General features: G+C 41.9%; 1 protein-coding gene across 2 annotated transcripts in view; it reads left to right on the top strand.

The window, feature by feature from the left end:
* Positions 1-26,508, top strand: part of ETS1 (ETS proto-oncogene 1, transcription factor) — a 153,341-nt gene that overhangs the window by 105,881 nt on the left and 20,952 nt on the right. For both annotated transcript variants that reach the window (XM_060787149.2, XM_060787150.2), the window contains 5 exons: positions 5,258-5,377; positions 7,288-7,488; positions 14,109-14,186; positions 15,753-16,001; positions 20,403-20,667. In XM_060787149.2, the coding sequence (XP_060643132.2) occupies positions 5,258-5,377; positions 7,288-7,488; positions 14,109-14,186; positions 15,753-16,001; positions 20,403-20,667 (913 nt within the window). The remainder of the gene's footprint in view (positions 1-5,257; positions 5,378-7,287; positions 7,489-14,108; positions 14,187-15,752; positions 16,002-20,402; positions 20,668-26,508) is intronic.

The following is a 26,508-nucleotide window of genomic DNA, read 5'->3' as shown; positions in this document are numbered from 1 at the left end:
TAAAAACTCAATGAGAAGAGAAAAAGATACAACATTATTTGCTCGGGTAAAGAACATAAAATGGGTGGGAATCCCTACAGCCTTCTGGATGTTGGATTGCAACTCCTCTCATTCCTCACCATTGGTTATTAATGTATTTATTTCTTATTTACTATATTTATATCCCTCCCTCTCTCACCTCAAGGGGGGTTAAGAGCGGCTTACAACATGGCAATATTCAATTCTGCATATACAATCAAATAAAATATGATACATCAAATACATAAATACAGGCAAAAACATAAATACGTAAAACTGTTAAAACCATGATATATATTCCAGAAATCATTATTTGTGTTGCTACACTTCTGCCAGTTATATATTGCACTATCCAAACACCTACTCCCAAAGATAATAAAATAAATAAAACTTTATTTATGTACCTCCCTATCTCTCCGAGAGGACTCAAGGCAGTTTCCAACATAGGGCAAAATATTCAATTGCCGAATGACACAAAAACCATACAAAAAAGACCATTATAAAACATAAACATAGCCCTATTAAAAACAATCACAAAAATTTTAAAGCCAGTTTCAGTTTACTCCATTAGATGGGATTCAAAATAATAATGGCCAGAATTATGAGGTAGACCTAGACAGTACGCTTGGGTAACAACAGAAAAAATTGTTTCTAAACTCGTTTCGTTTTTAGGAGTCCATCGCGTTTCGGTTTTTTTAAAGAATTCCGAAATTTTCCTTTTAAAAATTTTGAAATTTACGAAATTTCATATAATTATGAATTGATTCATTAATGGCGGACATGATTGCGCAATATGCTAAAAAAAAAACTCCAAATGGGACAGAGGGAACTTCTGAAGCTTCCCTCTCCCTCTGTTGTTGACTGTTGGTGTGATAAAACAAACAACAACTATAATTATGAAATAATTTCGAAATAATTGCGAAGTAATAACGAAATAATTACGAAATAAATTGAAAAAATTGTTTCGAATCTAATTTACTCCTCACACTATTCCTGCATGGCTCAATATTGGATCTTAAGCTAATTTAAATACGAATTAATAACGAATTACGAAATTAACGAACGAAACCGCCCTAGCCTACTAGACAGGTATGAAAGGGCTGCAAGGGCTAGTGCAACGAAGTAGCATATCGCCGGGCACATGGATAAAGTCCAGAGCAGGGTCCTAGCTGATGTCCAGGTAAAGGCCTGTGGCTAATCATTTTCAAAGGCCTGCTGGAACCACTAAGATTTCAGGTCTTCACTCTTTCCATGAAAACCAAGAGGAAGGAGATCAGTCTGAAATCACTGGGGAGAGAGTTCCACAGCTGAGGGGCCACCACTGAGAAGGCCTTGTATCTCATCTCCACCAGTTGAGCTTGTGATGGGGGGGGGGGGGGAGCGAAAGCAGGTCCTCCCCGCAGATCTTAAATCTCTAACCAGTTCATAGGGAAATATATGTTTGGCCAGGTAAGTTGGACTGGAGCTGTTTAGAGCTTTATAGACTAAAGCCAGCACTTTGAATTGTGCTCAGTAGCAAACCAGCAGTAATTAATACTTACTATGGGATACTGGAAACTGCAGATGGCTTCATGATTCTTTGTTGTTGTTTTTCATTCGTTCAGTTGTTTCCGACTCTTTGTGACCTCATGGACCAGCCCACGCCATAGCTCCCTGTCGGCCATCACCCCCCCCCCCAGGTCCTTCAAGGTCAATCCATTCACGTCAAGGATCCCATCCATCCATCTTGCCCTTGTTCGGCCCCTCTTCCTTTTTTCTTCCATTTCCCCCAGTATCATTGTCTTCTCTAAGCTTTCCTTTCTTCTCATGATGTGGCCCAAATACTTCATCTTTGCCTCTACTATCCTTCCCTCCAATGAGCAGTCGGGCTTTATTTCCTGAAGTATGAACTAGTTGGATCTTCTCACTGTCCAAGGCACTCTCAGAACTTTCCCCCAACACCACAGTTCAAAAGCATCTATCTTCCTTCGCTCAGCCTTCCCTATGGTCCAGCTCTCACATCCGTAGGTGACTACGGGAAATACCGTTGCTTTAACTATGCGGATCTTCATTGCCAGTATGATGTCTCTCCTCTTCACTATTTTATCGAGATTGGACATTGCTCTTCTCCCAAGCAGTAAGCGTCTCCTGATTTCCTGGCTGCACTCTGCACCTGCAGTAATCTTTGCACCTAGAAATACAAAGTCTGTCACTGCCTCCACGTTTTCTCCCTCTGTTTCCCAGTTGTCAATCATTCTTGTTGCCATAATCTTGGTTGTTTTGATGTTTACCTCGCTTTCGGCCATCAAAGTGGTGCCATCTGCATATCTAAGGTTGTTAATGTTTCATGATTCTTACCATTGACAAAGAATGTGTTGTTCTTTACATGATAATTCTCTACGTGTCTACTCACAAATTCTCCCCATGAAGTTGAAAAGAGGCCTACTCTTAGATAGGTCTGTATGTAAGATTGCAGCATTCATGAGTACAGTGTTATTTAAGCAAGTCTTTTGTATTTTGAGTTATGAGTCATTTACAGTTAGAATTCAGCAGCTTTGAGATATACATTTAATCATTAACTTTGTGATATACTTTAGTAGGATTCTGTCCAACATTGTACTTCCTCCAACAAACTGATTTGGATGCAGTTAGGGACTTGAACTCCCCTCCCTGCTGCACCTACCAGGTCCTCCAAATATTCTCTTGACGATTTGGAATTTCTGGAGCATATGTGAAAGGGAGCACAAGTGGATACTAGTCCTGTAGTGTTTGACTTACCCTATTCATTGATGTGAGATCTTTTATGCGTTGCTGTTTTCTAGATGATCTTGTAATTCCATCCTCTCCTGACTTATTCTTCCTTCTCTTCCACCTTCTTATGTCTCTTCTTTCTCTACCTTTCTTTTCTCTTTCTTCCTCTGCCTTCATCTGATTATTGATATTTTTCTCATTTGCTATTTCAGTATGGCATGATTTTTTGTGCGTGTGTGTCGGGAGCAACTTGAAAAACTGCAAGTCACTTCTGGTGTGAGAGAATTGGCTGTCTACAGGGATGTTGCCCAGGAAACACCCCAATGTGTTACCATACTGTGGGAGGCTTCTTTCATGTCCCCGCATAGGAAGCTGGAGCTGACAGATGTAAGCTCACCCTTCTCCCCAGATTTTAACTGCAGCCCTTTTGGTCAGCAATCCTTCCGGCACAAGGGTTTAACCCATTGCACCACCTGGGGCTCCATAAGCATTATAAGGTTATTTTAGGAACTATCTGGTCAGTGATCTGACCTTTTTTACAGGTATTTGCCATGTTGGCTCTAAAGACTGAAGGCAACTGGCCTGAACTGTTCCTGGGACTTAATACTGGGATGCATGTTATTCAAGGCCCATTGTTCTTGAAAATAGTTTCTGGCCCTCCCCACATACAGAATCATTCTCCCATAGCTGGAGAGCAACACAGCTGCCCTCGAACCAGACTGCAAAGGTGATGGAGAGCAGTTTCTGGGTGGTCTCTTGCAACCTCCAAGCCCACTAAACCCATCATTAAAATACAACAAATCTCTCAAGGGTAAGGGAAAAGTGTGCAGGACACTTTCTCTTGGCGTTATCTTGAAGTGAAGATGGATGGCAGAGATGGCTTGGCCCGTATGTTTATTTCTCCAGAGCCTTGCTAATAAAACCTTCTCAATATCCAAATGACAGTCTTTAGGCAGTGTTTGCAACCCCTGACTTCTTCTCCAGTAACCTGAATAACTTTCCCCTTATTGTGTGTATGTGCAAAATATTCTTTTCACTCTTTCCGATGAACTGCAAAAAGTTGAGAACCAAAAATCTATATCATTTCATTGAAGAAAACATTTAAATAATGCCCATCTTTCCCCCTACAAATCTCAAAGAAGCAAGGAGGCTGTTGTATATAATCTGTTTATAAAGGAATACATCCTCTTTATCTGCAAAATTAAATCTTCTTTCATTAAAATGTTAACAATTATTCTTTTAACCTGGAAGATTGACAGCACAAATTTTCATTGTGTTCTTTTTACTTTTTTATTTCCAAACTCATCACAAACGATCACATGTGGATTAGATTGGTTATGTTGATAAAGTAATGTGTGAATAATCTAAAATAATTCATCACACACACACACACACACACACACACACTAGCTGTCCCCTGCCACACGTTGTTGTGGCCCAGTCTGTGTATATGTTTTGTGTGTGTATATATTTGTGTATATGTGTATATATGTGGTTTTGCACATGTGTTGTAATGTGGGTTTTTTTGCTTTTTAAATCTCTTTTGCTGTGTTTTTCAGTGTTTTTATGAGTGATGGTCACTCGTTGGCCTGATATATGTATTATGTCCAAATTTCATGTCAATTCACCCAGAGGTTTTGAGTTATGTTAATCCCACAAACGAACATTACATTTTTATTTATTTAGATACACACACACTTATATGTATACACACATATACACATGCAGACACACACACACACACACACAGATACATACATACATACTTGAGAAACTGTAAGTTGCTTCTGGTGTGAGAGAATTGGCTCTCTGCAAGGATGTTGCCCAGAGTATGCCTGGATGTTTTTGATGTTTTACCATCCTTGTGGGAGGCTTCTCTCATGTCCTTGCATGGGAAGCTGGAGCTGACAGAGGGAGCTCATCCATGCTCTCCCCAGATTTGAACCTTCAACCTGTTGGTCTTCAGTCCTGCCGGCACAAGGGTTTAACCCATTGCGCCACCGAGGCAATATACAATATACATATATGCAGACATACTGTGGGAATCATATGGTCCTCCAAATTGTTGTTGCATTGCATTCCAAGGTATTCCTCACCATTGGTCTTGCTCATTTTCATTGCAATATAACAAGACCTGGAATGTCACATATTTTTATTCTGCTTTGCAGAATCAGTGTTTTGTAAAGATAGGGCAGATTTGCTGAGGTTTACGTTCATCTCCCTTTCATAGCTGGCACCTCTACCAGACTTAAAGTGTTGCTCTTCCTACTTTTTTAGTGAATCAATTTCTGTAATTGTAGAGCAAGTGTAAATCTGCCTGTTGAGTGACATTTTTTGGGGGTGGGAGGGGTGGGGAGAAAGCATGGTGGTCTTCATAAGTCTTTCAAGATTTGGCATCTGGACAGTGACTGTCACCATCCTCAGCATTGGCTCTGCAGCTCCATGATCCTTTCACCATCTGTATCAACTTCGTCTGTTTACGTATCTGTTTCCTACCCCTGTCTTTCAGATATGGAATGTGCGGATGTGCCTTTGTTAACCCCAAGCAGCAAAGAAATGATGTCACAGGCATTAAAGGCCACATTCAGTGGATTCACGAAAGAACAGCAACGACTGGGAATTCCCAAAGGTATGACTGAGGCACTGATCTAAAATAGATACAGATTGACATTTATTTGTGTCAGGCATCACAAAGCAACTTGGGAATTATTTTCTGCTGCAGCATCCCGTGCCACCATTGTGATATGGCTGATGAAAAGACAGATCTACATCTTACTATTTTAAAAGAGTAGAAAGATGTAAATTGCATGAATGTGTAGAGTTGTAATTCTTGAAATTGCCAACAAAATACTGTATAGCTCTTATTGTATGAACCAAGTAATTGAATATAAAAGGAACAACTTCTCTGGTAACCAGGAACCTTTTTACAATACAATTGTAGTTGTAAGAAAAGAGAAGCTACTATTTGTAGATTACACCATATAACCAACACCATACTCAAGGTACAGTTAAGAGGTCGAAACCCTCTGAAAAACATTATTTTTGGTCACCGCTTCCAAGTACCGTGGCTCAGTGCTATGCAGTCATGAGAGCTACAATTTTCCAAGTCTTTCGCCTTTTCTGCAAAAGTGTGTCGGTACCTCACTGAACTACAACTCCCATGATTCCATAGAACAGTGAACGTTTATGTATTGTCGAAGACTTTCATGGCCAGAATCACTGGGTTGTTGTAGGTTTTTTTTTCAGGCTACATGGCCATGTTCTAGAGGCATTCTCTCCTGACGTTTCGCCAGGATCTATGGCAAGCATCCCAGAGATAGTGAGGTCTGTTGGAACTAGGAAAATTGGGTTTATACATCTGTGGAATGACCAGGGTGGGACAAAGAACTCTTATCTGTTGGAGCTAGGTGTGACTGTTTCCTATGGCCACATTGATTAGCATTTGATGGCCTGGCAGTTTTTTGGTGTGGCTTGTTAATGCCTGGGGGAATATTTTGTTGAGAGGTGATTAGATGTCCCTGATTGTTTCTTCTCTGTTGTTTTACTGTTGTAATTTTAGAGTGTTTTAATACTGGCATTCATTTTCATGGTTTCCTCCTTTCTGTTGAAATTGTCCACATGCTTGTGGATTTCAATGGCTTCTCTGTGTAGTCTGACATGGTGGTTGTTGGAGTGGTCCAGAATTTCTGTGTTCTCAAATAATATGCTGTGTCCAGGTTGGTTTATCAGGTGCTCTGCTATGGCTGACTTCTCTGGTTGAAGTAGTCTGCAGTGCCTTTCATGTTCCTTGATTCGTGTCTGGGCAATGCTGCATTTGGTGGTCCCTATGTAGACTTGTCCACAGCTGCATGGTATACGGTAGACTCCTGCAGAAGTGAGAGGATCCCTCTTGTCCTTTGCTGAACGTAGCATTTGTTGGATTTTCTTGGTGGGTCTGTAGATACTTTGTATGTTGTGTTTCCTCATCTGCTTCCCTATGCAGTCAGTAGTTCCCTTCATGTATGGCAAGAACACTTTTCCTCTGGGTGGATCTTGACTCTCGTGGCTTGTTCTTGGTCTTGCAGCTCTTCTGATGTCTGAGGTGGAGTCTCCATTGGCCTGTAGAGCCCAGTTTAGGTGGTTCAGTTCATCTTGGAGGAGGTGGGGTTCGCAGATTCTTTTTGCACGGTCTGCCAAGGCTTTAATGGTGCTTCTTTTTTTACTTGGATGATGGTTGGATTTTTTAATGTAGATATCTATCTCTGTGTGTGGGTTTTCTGTTAACTGTGTGACCAAATTGTTGATCTGGCTTGCTGATGACTAGGACATCTAGAAAAGGCAGTTTTCCTTCATCCTCACTACCTCTGAGGATGTTGGCCATAGATGCAGGCGAAATGGCAAGAAAGAATGCCTTTAGAACATGGCCATATAGCCTGAAAAAACCTACAACAACCCAGTGAACGTTTTGTCAAACTGCATCATTTCAATAGTGTAGGTGCACTCTAAGACAGCTACATAATGCCTGCTCTTAAAAGACTGTTTTCTACCTTCTTGCTGCAGATCCCCAACAATGGACAGAGACCCATGTACGAGACTGGGTGATGTGGGCGGTGAATGAATTCAGTTTGAAAGGTGTGGACTTCCAGAAATTCTGCATGAATGGAGCTGCATTGTGTGCTCTGGGGAAGGACTGTTTCCTTGAATTGGCACCGGACTTTGTAGGAGATATTCTTTGGGAACATCTGGAAATCCTGCAAAAAGGTAATTTCCAATTATGAGCTTCAAAATACTTGAGATATTTGGTTTAAGAGCATGATGTAAGACTTCTACACAATGTGGTCCTGGATTTCCTACAACTATATTTGATTATCTGGATTTCAGCTGATAATGTCCACTTCTATTTTGAGTACTGACTAACATTCTAAGAGCTCCTTTCATGGACTAATACAATTATTTATGAATAGTAATAATAGGAAGAAAACAGCACCAAGTGTAATGATGAGAAATGTCATGGCATGGGGTTGAAGTAGATCGCTTCTGTGGTCACTTCCAAATCTATTGTGCAGTGGGTTAAACCGCTGAGCTGCTGAACAAAAGGTTGCAGGTTCAAATCCGGGGAGCGGTGTGAGCTCCTGCTGCTATCCCCAGCTTCTGCCAACTTAGCAGTTCGAACACATGCAAATGTGACTAGATCAATATTATTATTTATTTATTTATTTCGAGGTTTTATATATCGACCCTCTCACCTTCAAAGAGGGATTCGGACCGGTTCACAACATGTGTTAACATACAAAGAATATACAATAACAACACAATGCCACTTCATTACACGATTAAAATATCAGCACCATACACATTAAAACATTATCATCACAGTTAAAAGAGCCAAATCGTCCAACACCATCACAGTCCCATTCATCATCCTCCTTTCATGTGGGCAAAGAATTAAATCAGTTGTCAAATGCCGCGTTCCACAACCAGGTCTTTGTTAGTTTCCTGAATGTCATGAGGGAGGGGGCAGTTCTGATCTCTAATGGCAGGGAGTTCCAAAGTCGAGGGGCCACCATCGAGAAGGCCCTGTCCCTCATCCCCACCAGCCATGCTTGTGCAGGCGGTGGGACCGAGAGCAGGGCCCCTCCAGATGATCTTAGTGGTCTTGATGGTTCGTAGGGGAGAATACGTTCGGAGAGGTAAACAGGGCCGGAGTCGTTTAGGGCTTTATAGGTTAACACCAGCACTTTGAATTGTGCTTGGAAGCTAATCGGCAGCCAGTGGAGTTCGAGTAACAGCGGAGTGGTGTGCTCCCTGTACCCAGCACCCGTTAGTAATTTGGCTGCCGCACGTTGTACTTGCTGCAGCTTCCAGGCAGTCTTCAGAGGCAACCCCACGTAGAGAGCGTTGCAGTAATCTAAGCGGGATGTAACCAAAGCGTGGACTACCGTGGCCAAGTCAGCCTTCCCAAGGTACGGACTCAGCTGGCGCACAAGTTTTTATTGTGCGAATGCTCCCCTGACCATCGCTGAAACCTGGGGTTCCAGGCTCAGCGATGAATCCAGGAGAACTCCCAGAGTACGTACCTGTGCTTTTAGGGGGAGTGTGACCCCGTCCAGCACAGGCTGTAACCCCGTACCCTGTTCGGTCTTACGACTGACCAGGAGTACCTCTGTCTTGTCTGGATTTAGTTTCAATCTGTTGTCCCTCATCCAGTCCGTGACAGCGGCCAAGCACCGGTTCATGACCTGAACAGCCTCCTTAGTGGCAGGTGAAAAAGAGTGATAGAGTTGGACTTCATCTGCGTACAGATGACATCGCACCCCAAAACTCCGGATGAGTACCACTCTGGTGGGAAGGTAATGGTGCTCCATGCTGTCATGCCAGCCACATAACCTTCAAGATGTCTATGGACAACACAGGCTCTTTGGCTTAGAAATGGAGATGAGCATCAACCTCCAGAGTTGGACACGACTGGACTGAATGTCAGGGGAAAACCTTTACCTACGATTAAATTCATTGCAGCTAACCTGTGAAATTCATCAACCTCTGCATAAGTCATTGGCTTATAATTCTTTGCAAAATAATTGAGATGTTGTGTGTTTAATGCAGTCTATGTCCAGTAAGAAAGAAAAATGAGCCCATGCATATAGGAATCTAAATGATTTAATGACTATTCTTTGCTGCAGACCTGGGAACTGTCTGCTGTGAAAATCTGTGTTGCAACTGTCTCCTTTTAACCAATGTGTTTACACTGGATAACCTTTGGGAGACACAGCCATACTCATGCCTGAACAAAGAAACAGGCAAAGTGAAAACAGTTGTAAACACACTGCCCACTAAGATGTTTGCAGTGCAAACCATTCTGGAGGTTTCTGCTTTGGGTGGAGAGAGAAACTTATTATAGTCTCTTGGGTGGCAGAAGTGGGAGGAATAGGGTTTTTCTTCCCGTTCCATGCAACCCACTTAGATTATTTTACCTCCACCTGTGGTTTTCTGTAGGTAAATATACTCAGTGGTAGAATATAAGCCTCTCTTCTCATTTAGTGGTGATATGTATTTCCGGAGGTAATTTCTTTTTCTCCTCATTACTCAGTGTAAGGTTGGAGGTGTTGGAATGAAATGATGTTGTACAGAACATTGGCACTTTCATAAGCATTACATTAAATGTCATAGCCTCAGATGAGATGTGATTTCATCATACTGAAGATTGATCACTTGCTATGGAGAAGGTTGTTTTCAGTGGTATCTCCATGACAGCATAGTAGACAGATATGCAATTTTTTTTTAGAGCCTGTTGATAAGATCTAGAAATAGGCAACTGGTTTCAAATCCTCAATCAAGTCCTAATCCCACCAACCCTTTATGAACCAGATGGCACCAAGGAGTGTGGAGGTGATACTGTCAACATAGGAATCCCACTGGAACTCGTGGCTATGGAACTCCCTTCGTAATGAGATCAGGTCAGCCCCCTCCCTCTTGTCCTTTAGAAGGATGATAAAAACGTGGTTGTGGGACCGAGCCCTTGGGACTGTGCAATGAGACAGCAATAGGAACCCTTAGTATGCCAACCAAATTTGATATGTTGTTGATACCATTTTAACTAGAGGATTTTAACATCAAGATGGGTGATTTTAATGCTTTTGTATGTGTACGGACTTGTATGTTTCGGCATTGAGTGTTTGCTGTTTATATGTTGTGCTCCACTCTGAGTCCCCTTTGGGGTGAGAAGGGCGGAATATAAATGCTTTAAATAAATAAATAATAAATAAATATAGCCAGTGGTGTGAGAGAATGGAATTTATAGTCAAACGATTTCTCAGGACCCTTATATTGTTAATCCCTCCTCTAGAAGTTTGTTTTCTGACCTAATCTTATTTACTGCTTGGAACTGCAAATCTGGCATACATGACTAGGAGGCTAAATTTTTATTTTTGGAATAAATATACTGATAGTGAAGGCCTGTCCTAACCAGGGTTCTGTTTATACTATACAATTCAGTGTTATATTTCACTTTAGACCTAAATTCCCAAACAGCATGAGATCCTGTCTGATCTTGGAAACCTAAAGGGGTCAGCTCTGGTTAGTGCTGGAAAGAGAGATTGCCAGGTGCTATAAGCTATGTTTCAGAGGAAATATCGGCAAAGCTGCTTTTGATTATGGCTTTCTTAAGAAAATGCTAGGAAATTCATGGAGTCACTAAAAATTGGATTCTCTAGAACAGTGTTTCTCAACCTGGGGGTCAGGATCCCTGGGGGGGGGGGGTCGCAATGGGATGTTGGAGGGGTCACCAAAGACCATCAGAAAACACAGTATTTTCTGTTGGTCATGGGGGTTCTGTGTGGGAAGTTTTGCGCAATTCTATCATTAGTGGGGTTCAAGGGGCTCTTTGATTATAGGTGAACTATAAATCCCACAACTACAACTCCAAAATGTCATGGTCTATTTTCCCCAAACCCCAGCAGTGTTCACATTTGGCCATATTTGTGCCAAGTTTGCTCCAGATCCATCATTCTTTGAGTCCACAGTGCTCTCTGGATGTAGGTGAGCTACAACTCCAAAACTCAAGGTCAATGCCCACCAAACCCTTCCAGTGTTTTCTTTTGGTCATGGGAGTTGTGTGTGGCAAGTTTGGTTCAATTCCATCGTTGGTGGAGTTCAGAATGCTCTTTGATTGTAGGTTAACTATAAATCCCAGCAACTACATCTTCCAAATGACAAAATTAACCCCCCCCCCCAACCCCACCAGTATTTTAATTGGGGGTGTATTGAGTATTTGTGCCAAATTTGGACCAGTGAATGAAAATACATCCTGCTTATCGGATATTTACATTACGATTCATAACAGTAGCAAAATTACAGTTATGAAGTAGCAACAAAAATAATTCTATGGTTGGGGGTCACCACAACATGAGGAACTGTATTAAGGGGCTGCGTCATTAGGAAGGTTGAGAAACACTGCATTGGAATACTAGTAATTGTAATTTGGTGGGGCATTCAAATTCTGGCTCAAAATTCTAAATATCCCCAGGATTAAAAAGGATGGAATTATGACAGTGAAATGTAGCACAATTACTTTGAAAGTCTCCCAGAGGTCAGAAAAGGTTATGTTTTTGGCCATGCTGACTGTGGGATCCTGGGGCGTAGTTCAGGAACAGTAAATTTCTATCATCCCAAACAGTAACCTTATCCCTAACTATCAGCCTAGAGGGATTATCCAACAGCATGGGGCATCCTTGTGAAGACTGTGCCTTCCAACATTAAAGGAAGGCCATCTTCCTTCTGTAGTGACCTTTTGCTCCTGCATTACCTCCTGTACTTGCCAATTCCAACTAGCAAGAAAGAACAACAAAAATGGTGGGTGAGCGGTTGCATCTCTTTTTATTTATTTCTGCTGAAGCCAGACAGAATCTTGCCAGAGATAATGCACACTCATTGAAAAAAGTGCCTAATTTTGGCTTCTCCTGGGAACGGCATAAAGGGAGGGGAGAGATGGCTTAACAAAACGGAGTCTTGTGTGAACTGAGTCGCTTGGAGCCTTGGCGCTCTTTTCTCTCCGAGTGAGGTCTGCCAAGGCCCAGGGTGGATGACCACAGGGAAGGGTGGAGACCAGGTTGCAGTGGTTAACTTTCCATTGGATTGGCAGTCAAGTGGAGGGCACTGCTGGCGGCTGGGAAGTGGGGGTTTATTTTCGGGAAAAAATAATAATAAAGTATGAATATGCCCAAATACATGAAGATGAAGACATTCCTGCCTGCTGCTGTTTTGGTCCTTCTTAGATGTCTCAGTGGTAGTGAGTCACCTCACTTTGAAACATTTTGAAATAGCTGACAAAGTTGGAGTCCTATTAATCTTAATGAAAAGGAGAGAGAGAGCATGTAGGGTGCCTGTCCCAGTGTGACCTTGTTCGCCCCAATGAGTTTGACCAAGAAAAGCTCAGCACTCAGTAGGGGGAGCATTTAAGTATCTACAGGCGGTCATCATTTTGAAAAATGATACCTGAGATAGCTGTGAATTTAGATTTGGATGTGGGATAGTATTTATAAATATATGGTATGTCCAATTGGGTTTAGATCTAAGAAATTCACCCTGTAGACATTTACTTGGAGGTAAATAGAGGTTTACTTACTAGAGGTGAACCCCAATGTAGATTTCTTCTGATGTTTTGGGCTTTATATCCTATTGTCCTGCCCACTGGCCAGTCAGATGGCTCTGATGGAAGGAACCAGATCCATATTGTGGAAGGTTTAGATCTTAAGAAATTCACCCTGTAGATCAGTGGTTCTCAACCTGTGGGTCCCCAGATGTTTTGGCCTTCAACTCCCAGAAATCCCAAGAGCTGGTAAACTGGCTGGGATCTCTGGAAGTTGTAGGCCAAAATACCCGGGAACCCACAGGTTGAGAACCACTGCTGTTGATATTTACTTGAAGGTAAATAGAGGGTTACTTACTAGAGATTAGTTCCCAATGTAGATTTCTTCTGATGTTTTGGGCTTTATATCCCATTGTCCAGCACGCTGGCCAGTCAGATGGATCTGATGGAAGGGAACAGATCCACATTGTGGAAGGTTTAGATCCTAACAGCTGGTAAACTGGCTGGGATTTCTGGGAGTTGTAGGCCAAAAACATCTGGGGACCCCAGGTTGAGAACCACTGGTTTAGATCTAAGAAATTCACCCTGTAGATATTTACTTGAAGGTAAATATAGGACTACTTACTAGAGGTTAGTCCCCAATGTAGATTTCTTCTGATGTTTTGGGCTTTATATCCCATTGTCCTGCCTGCTGGACAGTCAGATGGATCTGATGGAAGGGATCAGCTCCATATTGTGGAAGGTTTAGATCTAAGAAATTCACCCTGTAGGTATTTACTTGAAGGTAAATAGAGGGTTACTTACTAGAGGTTAGTTCCCAATGTAGATTTCTTCTGATGTTTTGAGCTTTAGATCCCATTGTCCAGCACGCTGGCCAGTCAGATGGATTTCATACATAGAAAGCACTGCACATTTATGTACGAAACTCTATGCTCGGTGAATGTATGTTGTCATGTGCAATCATGATTGTCCATGCTTCCTCCCTCCCCAAATGTAGATTGTTAAGTTTCTATGATGTTTCAGGTCTTCACATTGCTTGTACAGCACATAGTAAATATTTGTACATAGTTACAATGTATAATGATCTCCATATAATGTTCATATTTTTTCCTGCTGGTTGCTGCCTAAGATGCATGTCACATGCAAAACATGTTGATATTTTAACCTACCTGACTGATTTGTTCTGAAGGTAAGTTAAGGAAGTTGTAAAATATCTTTAATGAAAGTTATAGCAAGTAAATGTTATGATTTCCACTAAACCAACATATTTCCTATTGCTTTTCACTCCTTGATACAGAAGAGATAAAGCCGTATCCAACAAATGGAATGAACACTGCCTATCCAGAATCCCGTTATACATCTGACTACTTCATTAGTAAGTATTTTTTCTCATAAGAAGCAAATTTCAGTGATATACAGGTTGAGGAGGACTATTTTTTAACTTGTAGATCCGAATATTAGATTCTAGAGTGACATGTGATGTTTCCATTGAGATCAAATATGGGAATTTGGATATGGGACTGGACAAGCTTGGAGCTAGAATCATAAGGACCATAAGTCAATGGTAAAGCATCTGCTTTGTATGCAGAAAGATCTCAGTTCAATCTGTAGCATCTCCAGGTGATAGGACTGGGCAGAAAATGAAAGTTCAGTTTCTTTTTGTAAAAGCCCATGTTGAGATGGAAAGGTTCTCTAAATTTCTTGTCAATCTTGGCTCACCATAGAATCATAGAATTGGAAGAGACCTCATGGGCCATCCAGTCCAACCCCCTGCCAAGAAGCAGGAATATTGCATTCAAAGCACCCCTGACAGATGGCCATTCAGCCTCTGTTTAAAAGCTTCCAAAGAAGGAGCCTCCACCACACTCCAGGGCAGAGAGTTCCACTGCTGAACGGCAAAGTGTGTGACCATTTGCTCCGAGAAATGGTTTGCATAATATGAGATCCAAGTCATACTAGCTTCCTTTACAAACTAGGGTTTGTGTCTTTGGGACCTAAGGTAAAGTAAAGGCAAAGGTTTCCTCTGACATTAAGTCTAGTCATGCCCAACTCTGGGGGGTGGTGCTCATCTCCATTTCTAAGCCGAAGAGCCGGTATTGTCCATAGATAGCTCCAATGTCATGTGGCCGGCATGACTGCATAGAGCACTGTTAGCTTCCTGCTGGAGTGGTACCTATTAATCTACTCACATGTGCATGTGTCCAGAGCAGGGCGACTAAAATGATCAAGGGTCTGGAGAACAAGCCCTATGAGGAGCGGCTTAGGGAACTGGGCATGTTTAGCCTGAAGAAGAGAAGGCTGAGAGGAGATATGATAGCCATGTATAAATATGTGAGAGGAAGCCACAGGGAGGAGGGAGCAAGCTTGTTTTCTGCTTCCTTGGAGACTAGGACGCGGAACAATGGCTTCAAACTACAAGAGAGGAGATTCCATCTGAACATTAGGAAGAACTTCCTGACTGTGAGAGCCGTTCAGCAATGGAACTCTCTGCCCCGGAGTGTGGTGGAGGCTCCTTCTTTGGAAGCTTTTAAGCAGAGGCTGGATGGCCATCTGTCAGGGGTGATTTGAATGCAATATTCCTGCTTCTTGGCAGGGGGTTGGACTGGATGGCCCATGAGGTCTCTTCCAACTCTTTGATTCTATGATTCTATGTTTTTGAACTGCTAGGTTGGCAGAAGCTGGGGCTAACAGTGGGAGCTCACCCCACTCCCCGGATTTGATCAGCAAGTTCAGCAGTTCAGCTGTTTAACCCACTGTGCCACCAGGAGACCTACAAACAAGGATTTCAAGTTTGAATGACTTGAGACAAAGAAGTGTTAGGTTTTGTTGACTGGAGACACTGAGAGTGTCGCCAGCAGTGCCATCTCTGTGCTTATCACCCCATTTTGACATGTTCTTTTCTCGACAGTTCTTGAGTCTGTGCCATTCTTTCTGCTTGCAGGTTATGGCATTGAGCATGCGCAGTGTGTTCCTCCGTCAGAATTTTCCGAGCCCAGTTTTATTACAGAGTCCTACCAGACCCTCCACCCAATCAGCTCCGAAGAGCTCCTGTCCCTCAAGTATGAGAATGAGTACCCGTCAGTTATCCTCCGCGACCCAGTGCAGATGGAATCCTTGCAGACAGATTATTTCACAATCAAACAGGAAGTTGTAACACCGGATAACATGTGCATGGGGCGCACCAGCAGAGGTAACTTGTGACACCACTTAGCATCTCTGATTTTCCCATAGATCTCCTATTTGTATATTTATCTGCAGCAGTGTAGTTGCTGTAACCCTATCCTCATAATTGCTCCAAAGCTGGTGCTGCAATCATCATAGCTATCATCGTCGTCGTCGTTGTTATTCTGCTTCTCCCCCAAAATTGGGGTTTAAAGCCACTCACAGTTTAAAAGAATATAATTAAAAATATCCCAGAAGTAAATATTAAAATAGATTAATGTTTAAACAATCCACAACTGAACAAAATAATATTTATTTATTTATTGTGTCAGAAGTGAACTGAGAATACTTACTTACTTACTTAGGTGATTCCTCATTGGCTGAGTAGGATAGTCTTCCAGGATCAGAATTCTTATGGATCCATAGGTGACTGTGGAGCTCTATTCTTGACCTGCATCTTCTCCCGCAGTGAGGGCATTGGTTTCCAGGTGGAAGATGGTCTCGGTCGGGGTTGGCTTGACATGACTTCCTCTTGGCACGTTTCTCTCTTACACCCTCCATTCGTGCCTCTTCAAATTCTGCAGCACTGCTGGTCACAGCTGACCTCCAGCTGGAGCACTCAAGGGCCAGGGTTTCCCAGTTCTCAGTGTCTATGCCAGAGTTTTTAAGGTTGGCTTTGAGCCCATCTTTAAATCTCTTTTCCTGTCCTGAAGTGAGAATACAGATATAATGTATAGAAAACCCACAAAGTAAGTTAAAAACTTGGCATTATACTAAATTTCCTTTGACCAGAAGCTGACCAGTTTGAGTGCCTCTGGTGTTGTTGTGAGGAGGTTCTCCATCATGCATGTGGCAGGGCAGGGCTCAGACTGCATTGTAGTAAGTAGTCTGTGGTTTTCTGTTCTCCACACTCATATGTTATGGGCCGCACTTTGTAGCCCCATTTTGTGGTGCCAGAGCACTGCCTGTTCAGTGCCTTCCAAGTGACCCAGCTTTCTGTGTGCCCAGGAGGGAGTTTCTCATCCGGTCTCACCCACTGATTGAGGTTCCGGGTTTTAGCCTGCCAATTTTGGACTTTTGCTTGCTGAGGTGTTCCTGCGATTCAAAAGAATAAAATGTAATTTAAAGAAGACAAAAAGATATTAAAACAATGCAACGCCCTTTAGCCTATTCTTTAAAAAAAGTTTCAAAAGCTTGTCTGAATAAAAAAGTCTTTGCTTGTTAATGGAAGGACATTGCCGAGTGGGCCATTCTGTCATTCTTTCTGTCCCTCAAATCTATTTATTTACAGTATTTATTATCCGCCCTTCTCACCCCGCAGGGGACTCAGGGCGGATTACAATGTACACATATATGGCAAACATTCAGTGGCATGGCACGCAACATAGACAAGACAGTCAGAGGCTATTAATGTTTTCTGGCTGCCAGGGGAGCTGTCACTTTCATCATCCATCTGTGACACTGATGAAGTACTTCCACATTCCCTGCATGCTTTTTGCTGGAGTGCATTGCTGGAGTCTTTTTATGGCCTCGTAAATTTTGTTAAATTAGCCTCCCCACACATAGGTGGTACCTAAATTTCCTACTTGACAGATGCAACGGTCTTTCAGGTTGCAAAGGTCGACAACAAGCTACACAATTGGTCGGAAGCTCACTCCGACCCGGGCTGGCTTCAAACTCATGACTTTTTGGTCAGAAGTGATCTTAATGCAGCTGACACTCAGCCAGCTGCGCCACAATCCAGAGTGATTAAAAACTTAAGATTACACCATTAAAGAGGTGAAGATGTCCTTCATTATATTGCAGTTAGCTAATGCAATAGGAACCAATTATCATTTCAAACTAGCATTTCCAAACTAGGACTGTCTGAGGATGGGCAACTATAATGTGTAGCTGTCAAGATCATCTTTTCCTGTAGTTTCTTGGGCCCCACAAATTGTGCTGCTACTTCTAGTATTAGGCAACACATCAATCTGTTGAATTTTGATAGCAGACTTGAAACACTCTCCATCCTTTCATTCTAGAAAGTGGAACTGGTTGAGTATGCAAACTTTCTGCATCTTCTGAGCAATGGGCTTTCCCCTTAATCTCCCAGGAAATGCATTTTCTTTGAAGTTAAGATACCTGAGATGAAGGCCTCTGAGCAGTTGATCCAACCCATTCCTGAAAGAGATGGCAGATATTCAGCCAAATGTTCCGTTTCTCTGCTCTGCCCCTTGAAGTGTACTTTCTGGGTATTTAGGTGCCAGTATCTCTGGCAGTGGAAATTTCTCCAGGAACTCTTACACAATCTCAGCAGCTGTTTTCAGCCTGGCTTTTGGAAATTAATGAACTTGAATGATCCTATTACGCTGTTTAGCATTGTCAGTAAAGAAGAAATCGTTGAGCAATAGTCAGAGTGAGGAATTCTAGAGAGTGCCATGTAAGGGTGTGTGTTTTTGGTTGTTTATTTTTGTTTTAAATTCTTTTTGAACCTCAACACTTAACTAGACTCAAGTCATCAGATGGCATATAAGCCGTAAATCTGAACAGAGCTGCCAGGGTTGACAGATCTGGCTTGTGATGAAATGATCCCACAAACAATGGGAATAAATAATTCTGACCCTGGGGCAACATTAAAATAGTTATGAGGAGGGTGAAAAGGTAGCTGCTTAGGTTTGTAAACTATGCACTTATTTTAACACAGAGTTGGATACACAAGCCGTATTGGATTCCCTGGTATCCATTGTTTTGCTGCCACTTCCCCCAAAATTTAGTGGTAGCAAGAATTCGGCATTGAAATTCAGTCTCCTTAAGGTGCAAGATTGTACCCAAATGGTCTCCTACACCAGAAAGCCTCACTAGTCAGTAAAGAAGAAACTGATCCGAAAGAGAAGAAGAAAAGTCATGATTTTAGTGGTAGAGGTGGTGGCAGTGATGCTGTCTTTATTGCTTCTGTGGCAGTGGAACTGCTTGTATGTGTGTTCATGCCGATGTGTACATGCACGGATGCATGTATATGTAAAGGTCATATGTGGCACTGTGTTGCTCTCTCCTGTTCTAAAGCAAGGTGCTGCACCTTGAAACAAGTCCTTGCCATACCATATGGTATGATCAATACCATATTGATTGGCAAGTTAGGCTGCTTAGTAATGCCATTCTCTCTCTCTCTCTCTCTCTCTCTCTCTCTCTCTCTCTCTCACACACACACACACACACACACACACTAGCTGTATCCACCATGCATTGCTGTGGCCAATCTTCTCTCCTTCTTTCCCTCCTTCCTTCACTCCCTGTTTCCTTCCTTTCCTTATTTCTTTCCTTCTCTCCTTCCTTCCTCCTCTACCTTTTTCTTTCCTTCCCCCTTTTTATTTTCCTTCCTCTTTCTCTCCTTTCTTCCTTCACTACCTTTCCTTCCTTAGCTCTTTGCTTCCATCCTTCCTTCCTTCTCTCTTCCCTTCTTTCCCTCCCTCCCTCCCTCCCTCTTTTTTATGCTTCTTTCCCTCCTTCCTTCGCTCCCTCTTTCTTTCCTTTCCTTTTTTTCTGTCCTTCTCTCCTTCCTTCTTTCTCTACCTCTTTTTTTCCTCCTTTTTCTTTTCCTTCTTCGTTCTCTCCTTTCTTCCTTCTCTACCTCTTTCCTTCCTTTGCTTTTTGCTTCCTTCCTTCCTTCTCTCTTTCCTTCCCTCACTCTTTTTCTGCTTTTCCTTCCTTCCTTCACTCCCTCTTTCCTTCCTTTCCTTTTTTCTGTCCTTCTCTCTTTCCTTCCTTCTCTACCTCTTTCTTTCCTTCCCCCTTTTTCATTTTCCTTCTCTTTCTCTCCTTTCTTCCTTCTCTACTTCTTTCCTTCCTTCCTTCACTCCATGCTTCCTTCTTTCTTTCCCTCCCTCTTTCTCTCCTTCCTTCCTTCCTTCCTTCCCTCCCTCCCTCCCTCCTTTCTTTCTTTCTTTCTTTCTTTTTCTTTCCCCCCTTCCTTCCCTTTTTTCTGTATCATCATTTAGCTTTTCATCATTTAGCTTTTTGGGGTTTTTAAGTCCTTTTCACTGTTTTTTTTTTGGGGGGGGGGGGGGGACGTTTCACCTGGATCTATGGCAGGCAACCTCGGACCTCACAACCTCTAAGGATGCCTGCCATAGATGCAGGTGAAACATCAGGAGAGAATGCTTCTAGAACATGGCCATACAGCCTGAAAAACCTACAACAACCTTAACTTCCAGAAACCATCGATTTTTTTTGGTGCAGAATTATGGGTGTTGGAAGTCCAACAACATCTGGAGGACCTTGCAATGTCAACCCAGTGGATCCATAATCTGTGACAAATGTGTCAAAGAAGAAAGGAAGGAAGGATTATTTTTGCTTTTATCTGTATCAAGGGATTGATTCATTTAATCTGTGTGAGAAGCAGTTTCACCGCTTGTTGGGCACACTCCTCATTTTTCTCCTTTTCTTATAGGTAAACTTGGAGGCCAGGATTCTTTTGAGAGTATAGAAAGCTATGACAGCTGTGATCGGCTGACACAATCATGGAGCAGCCAGTCATCCTTCCAGAGTCTCCAGCGCGTCCCTTCTTATGACAGTTTTGATTCTGAGGACTACCCAGTGGCCTTGCCCAACCACAAGCCCAAAGGCACCTTCAAGGACTATGTTCGGGACCGGGCTGACATGAACAAGGACAAACCTGTCATTCCTGCTGCTGCTTTGGCTGGCTACACAGGTAGGTTACTCCTAATATAATTTAATTGGGATTTATACATTCAAAACTTGGTCTTGGGAATTGGACCACTTCTTAAAGGTTAGTGCTATTGTGGTTATTAGATATATTACCTCCAGTATTAGCTGTAGCATGTATATCGGTTGCTGGGGAACATAAGACAGAAGTTGGAATGGGAAACTTCCTATAGACAACTAGTTACTATGTGAATATAACATAGCAATAAATAGATATAGTGCTCATTTTGAGTGGAGAATTCTGGGAATTGAGAAACAGCTATTACAAGCTCTAAGCACAGTCCACCTGGAATGTTATGTATCAATTGTTCCTAGCTGTTTCCATCTATATTTTTGGAGTACAGTTCAAACAGCCAAGGATTATGATATTTGTTTGAAACACCTGAAAGACCAAAGGTTAGAGAAATACTACTGATATTGGGAAAAGCCTGCATAGTGTTTGAGGGTGCATCAGAGATCAAGGCATGTTCTCCCCTGTTTTCAAAATAGCAAAACTACTGTTGAAGGCTTTCATGGCCAGAATCACTGGGTTGTTGTAGGTTTTTTTTTGGGCTATATGGCCATGTTCTACAGTATTAAAAATTCTAAAACTACAACAGTAAAACAACAGAGAGGAAACAATCTGGAATATCTGATCACCTCTCAACAAAAGATTGCCAAAGGCACTGCTAGGCCATCAAATGCTAATCAAGGTGGTCAGTTGAAACATTCACACCTAGCTCCAGCAGACAACAGTCCTTTGTCCCACCCTGGTCATTCCACAGATATATAAATCCTTTTTCCTAGGTTGTTGTAGGTTTTTTCGGGCTATATGGGCATGTTCTAGAGACATTCTCTCCTGACGTTTCGCCTGCATCTATGGCAAGCATCCTCAGAGGTAGTGAAGTCTGTTCGAACTAGGAAAATGGGTTTATATATCTGTGGAAAGAGCAGGGTGGGACAAAGGACTCTTGTCTGCTGGAGCTAGGTGTGAATGTTTCAACTGACCACCTTGATTACCATTTGATAGCCTGGCAGTGCCTGGAACAATCTTTTGTTGAGAGGTGATTAGATGTCCCTGATTGTTTTAATTTTAGAGTTTTTTAATACTGGTAGCCAGATTTTGTTCATTTTCATGGTTTCTTCCTTTCTGTTGAAATTGTCCTTTTTCCTAGTTCCAACAGACCTCACTACCTCTGAGGATGCTTGCCATAGATGCAGGCGAAACGTCAGGAGAGAATGCCTCTAGAACATGGCCATATAGCCCCCCCCCCAAAAAAAAAAACCTACACCAACCCAGCAAAATTACTGTTTGTAATGTGGAGATTATAATCATCACACCAGTATAATTTACAGGACTATTATAAATACATTCAAATGATACATGCAAAGAAGCTGAAAGCACAAAATATACTCAAGTAATACAGTATTTGAAGATCCTGTGGTATTTATTTATTTCGTATCAAAAGCATTGCATAAATTAGTATAAAACTGATAAAAATAGAAGGTGTGCAGGCGGTGAAATATCTTTTGACCAAAAATGGGCAACAGCAACAGCATTGTCTGTAGCCTCCAAGAATTCTTCTTCTGTACACGAGGCAGGCACAGTAGACAAGCATACAGATGCGGAGTTGTCTGTTTTGCTCCACAGTCACGCAAGGTGTGGGATTCTTTTAGGTAAAAATTGAATTATATTTATGACGATGATAAATTAAGTAACCAGGAAAGAGCACCTGGGTTGTGCTGATCACACTTTGCTGATAATTTTTCTGGCAATGAGATTGTTTTTATCACTGTATCTGAACTCAACCAAAGGCTACAGTCCTCTGATGATATCTATCACCCCTTGCCAAGAAGGTGATACATTTCGATGGAAACTTTTCTTAGTCTTTGATGTCTGCTGGAGCGGGTGATGAAGAAGCAACCTATTGGAACCCAGTTATCTGTCTCCCACATCTTGACCTAATTTCGCAGGTTGCTGTAGCTGCTCAGAAAAGTTGCTTCTGTTTCTTCTCTTTGTCATTTCTGGAGTTAGAATAGTCACTGTACAAGGCTTTTCATAATTTCACAACTTCTGACCATTTGCAACACCTGGGGTTTTTTTTTAACAGCTTTCAGTCTGAGTTGTTTCTTAGTGTTGCTTAGCTAGGACTGAACTGAAGTAACTCACAATTAGTGTAAAAATGATGTATTCCATCACAAAAGTATAAGGAACACAGAATGGAAGACAGGAGTTGAAGTGCCAAGCTGACCATTCCCTTTCTTAAGTTGGAGTTAAACCTGCTTTAAGAAGGGGAGCATTCTCTTTGATTGTGGGTGAACTATAAATCCCTGCAACTACAACTCCCAAATGTCAAGTCTGTTTTTCCCAAACTCCACCATTGTGGGCATATTGAGTATTCAAACCAAGTTTGGTCCAAATCCATCATTGTAGGAGTCTGCAGTGTTCTCTGGATGCAGGTGAACTACAACTCCAAAACTCAAGGTCAATGCCCACCAAACCCTTCCAGTATTTTCTGTTGGCCATTGGGGTTCTGTGTGCCAAATTTGATTCAATTCTATCGTTGGTGGAGTTTAGAATCCTCTTTGATTGTGGGTGAACTATAAATCCCAGCAACTACAACTCCCAAATGACAAAATCAATCACCTCCAATGCCACCAGTATTCAAATTTGGGCATATTGGGTGTTTGTGCCAAATTTGGTCCAGTGAATGAAAATATATCCTGCATATCAGATATTTATATTACAATTCAAAACAGTAGCAAAATTACAGTTATGAAATAGCAACGAAAATAATTTTATGGGTGGGTGTCACCACAACACGAGGAACTGTATTAAGAGGTCTTGGCATTAGAAAGGTTGAGAAACACTGTTCTAGTGTGATGAGGGTAGTTGGTGTGAAATCCTTTTCTCCATTTGAGGACCAGGATAGCAATATGCTGTTATTGACAAACCAAAGCCTAGGCTTCACCGCAGACTTTGACAAATGACAGGCTTCTGTTTGGGGCACCATCCATTTTGTTGAGAGTTAACCAGCTCGTGTCATGTAAAAAAACAAAGAAAAGATGCCTGCCAACTGAATTGTGAAATAATTAAAGCATATTTAAAGAAAGTAAAGCAAAGCTGGTCAGGGAGAGGAAGAGGGGGGTCTCCTAAACAGTTGTCTAAAACCACTGCATAAGGAACATATGGATTTCTGTGTGGTTAAGGTAGAAATTATCACTCAACATCAAAACAGCTAGGTATTTGTCAAATATCTTTGTTTTCATAATGATGATTGGCATTAGACACATTGCAAGTACACCATTCCCAACAGCCTGTAAGAAACACATTAAAAGTGACAATGTTGCCTGTAATGTTTTATCATAACTGTTCCGTCTTCCAGGAGCTTGGTTTGCATTACCCCTTAGTTGCTTGAAATAGCTTCCCTTTGCATTTCTCACAGGGTTGCTACAATTTTAGCAGCATCCTGAAAGTTAAACATTAATAGAGGCTGGAAAGCCAGCCTGCAGGCATTTTGCAGTTATTGGTTTAGAAAAGTATCTCTTTGGGTTTAGAGACCGCCCTTTTTCCTGGGGATGAGTTCTCCATTTTGGAATCTCTCCTGCCTCCTTCAGTTTAGAAAAAAAGAAGCCTCAGATGTGCTGTTAGGTCAAGCTAAGGCAGCTCTGACAAGCCATTGTAAGTACAATTGAGTAATTGAGTATTGAGTAATTGAGATATTGAGTTAGATAGAGAAGCTTATTGAGAAACATATTGAGATAGATAGATAGAGAGAGAGACTTCATTACTTCATCTCCAAAGCTAACCTTGAGCTTAGATAGGGGAAGACCTGTTCTTTCTAACCATAGTGGCTCAGAGTTAGGGTAGAGTGTCCCAGGATTTCCTACCTTTGAGGGAAGTTAACTTTCTGGGACACTCTACCCTAACTAAGTTAACTTAGCAGCTGGTGGAAAAGGAAAGAACATCTACATGGTTTCACAAATTGACTGTTTTGTTTGTAACTTCAACAAGCTGTGCCAAGTCTGCTATGGACTTTGAAAAAAAATATTCTGTTTGATGTTCAAAACCTGGACTCACCTCTGTTTCTGAAAATCTTAAGCTTCTAAGAAAGATCCCTGCAGTTCACCCAGATAAAGAGAGAAGTACATCTTAGTTTTAATTTTATAGTGCCTGGGTGTGACGGCACAATAACAGTGCTCAATCTATCTCTTTGTATCATGTTAGTTCTTCCCTTTAACTCAGTAATTGAGTCCATAGATGACAATGAACCCCAAGCTTGATAAGCAATGTTTGCACTCTACAACAAGACGTTTTCATGAAGGTGATAGAGAAAATCGAAAGGGAGAGGCCCGGGCTGCTTCAGTAATTCGACGGCCACCTGCTAGACATTTGCAAATTAGAACAAAATTAGCTCTCTGTGTTCATGGTTGGTCGATGTTGCAATTATTTTTTTTCTGCCACTTAGGTGAGATAATTTAACAATTAGAGTTACACTCTCTGATTGTTTTCTATGCCAGATATGTTTTTAAATACTTTTTAGAATTGTTCTTATGTTTGCGTACTAGAGTTTTCTCCAGTTTCTAAAACCTCAATAATATTAAGTAAAATTAAAATACACAAAATTACAGCTCATTCATTTAAGATTTCTGTCTGTGAGTTGGTAGAGGCCTGCCACAATAAACAATAAGGTCTTTGACTATTGGCAGAAAGTGGCCAGTGTTGTAATGGGGTGTTACATTCTCCTTGAAACCATTTTCAGTCAACAGTGGAAGCATTTTAGATCAGGTGAACTGTTCAAACACTCTTCAAGAATGCAGTATTGTATCCCACGAGTATAGTATTGAGACCAAACGGGTTGTAAATGGGTTGCAAATATAACCATGAGTCACCGTTGTTTACAGGCACCTCCAGGAATAGTTGCAATTTCAATTGCGCTCCTGATCTTTGTGGAAAGCTTAAAATCCAAGTTCAGAACTGAATTCAAAAATATACTCAAAATGTTTGTCTGGTCCTCAGGGGAGTATAACCCCATCCAACCCATGCCAAATCCCTGCTTCCTGATGTGACTTTTGACTGACCAGAAGCACTTCTATTCTGTCCTCTATTCTGTTGTGTAGTCCATTTTTGACACCAGACTGGTTTATAGAATCATAGAATCATAGAGTTGGAAGAGACCTCATGGGAAATCCAGTCCAACCCCCTGCCAAGAAGCAGGAATATTGCATTCAAATCACCTCTGACAGATGGCCATCCAGCCTCTGTTTAAAAGCTTTCAAAGAAGGAGCCTCCACCACACTCCAGGGCAGTTAGTTCCACTGCTGAACGGCTCTCACAGTCAGGAAGTTCTTCCTCATGTTCAGATGGAATCTCCTTTCTTGTAGTTTGAAGCCATTGTTTCGCGTCCTAGTCTCCAGGGAAGCAGAAAACAAACTGGCTCCCTCCTCCCTGTGGCTTCCTTTCACATATTTATACATGGCTATCATATCTCCTTTCAGCCTTCTCTTCTTCAGGCTAAACATGCCCAGCTCCTTAAGCCACTCCTCATAGGGCTTGTTCTCCAGACCCTTGATCATTTTAGAACTAAAGCAGTTCTTCAGATTTAGATGGGAAGTAGAATTAGTATCATATGTTGGCATCAATCTCCAAAGAGTCAAGACTTGGTTTTTTGAGCAGGCGTTTGCAAATACAGTGTAATGTTGTTGTTGTTCATTCGTTCAGTTGTTTCCGACTCTTCGTGACCTCATGGGCCAGCCCACACCAGAGCTCCCTGTTGGCCGTCACCATCCCCAGCTCTTTCAAGGTCAATCCAGTCACTTCAAGGATCCTATCTTGCCCTTCGTCGGCCCCT

The sequence above is a fragment of the Anolis sagrei genome, chromosome 7 (genome assembly GCF_037176765.1).
Source record: "Anolis sagrei isolate rAnoSag1 chromosome 7, rAnoSag1.mat, whole genome shotgun sequence".
Taxonomy (NCBI): Eukaryota; Metazoa; Chordata; class Lepidosauria; order Squamata; family Dactyloidae; genus Anolis; species Anolis sagrei.
Note: the sequence above shows the minus strand (reverse complement) of the source record. Positions and strands in the feature narration are given on the sequence as shown.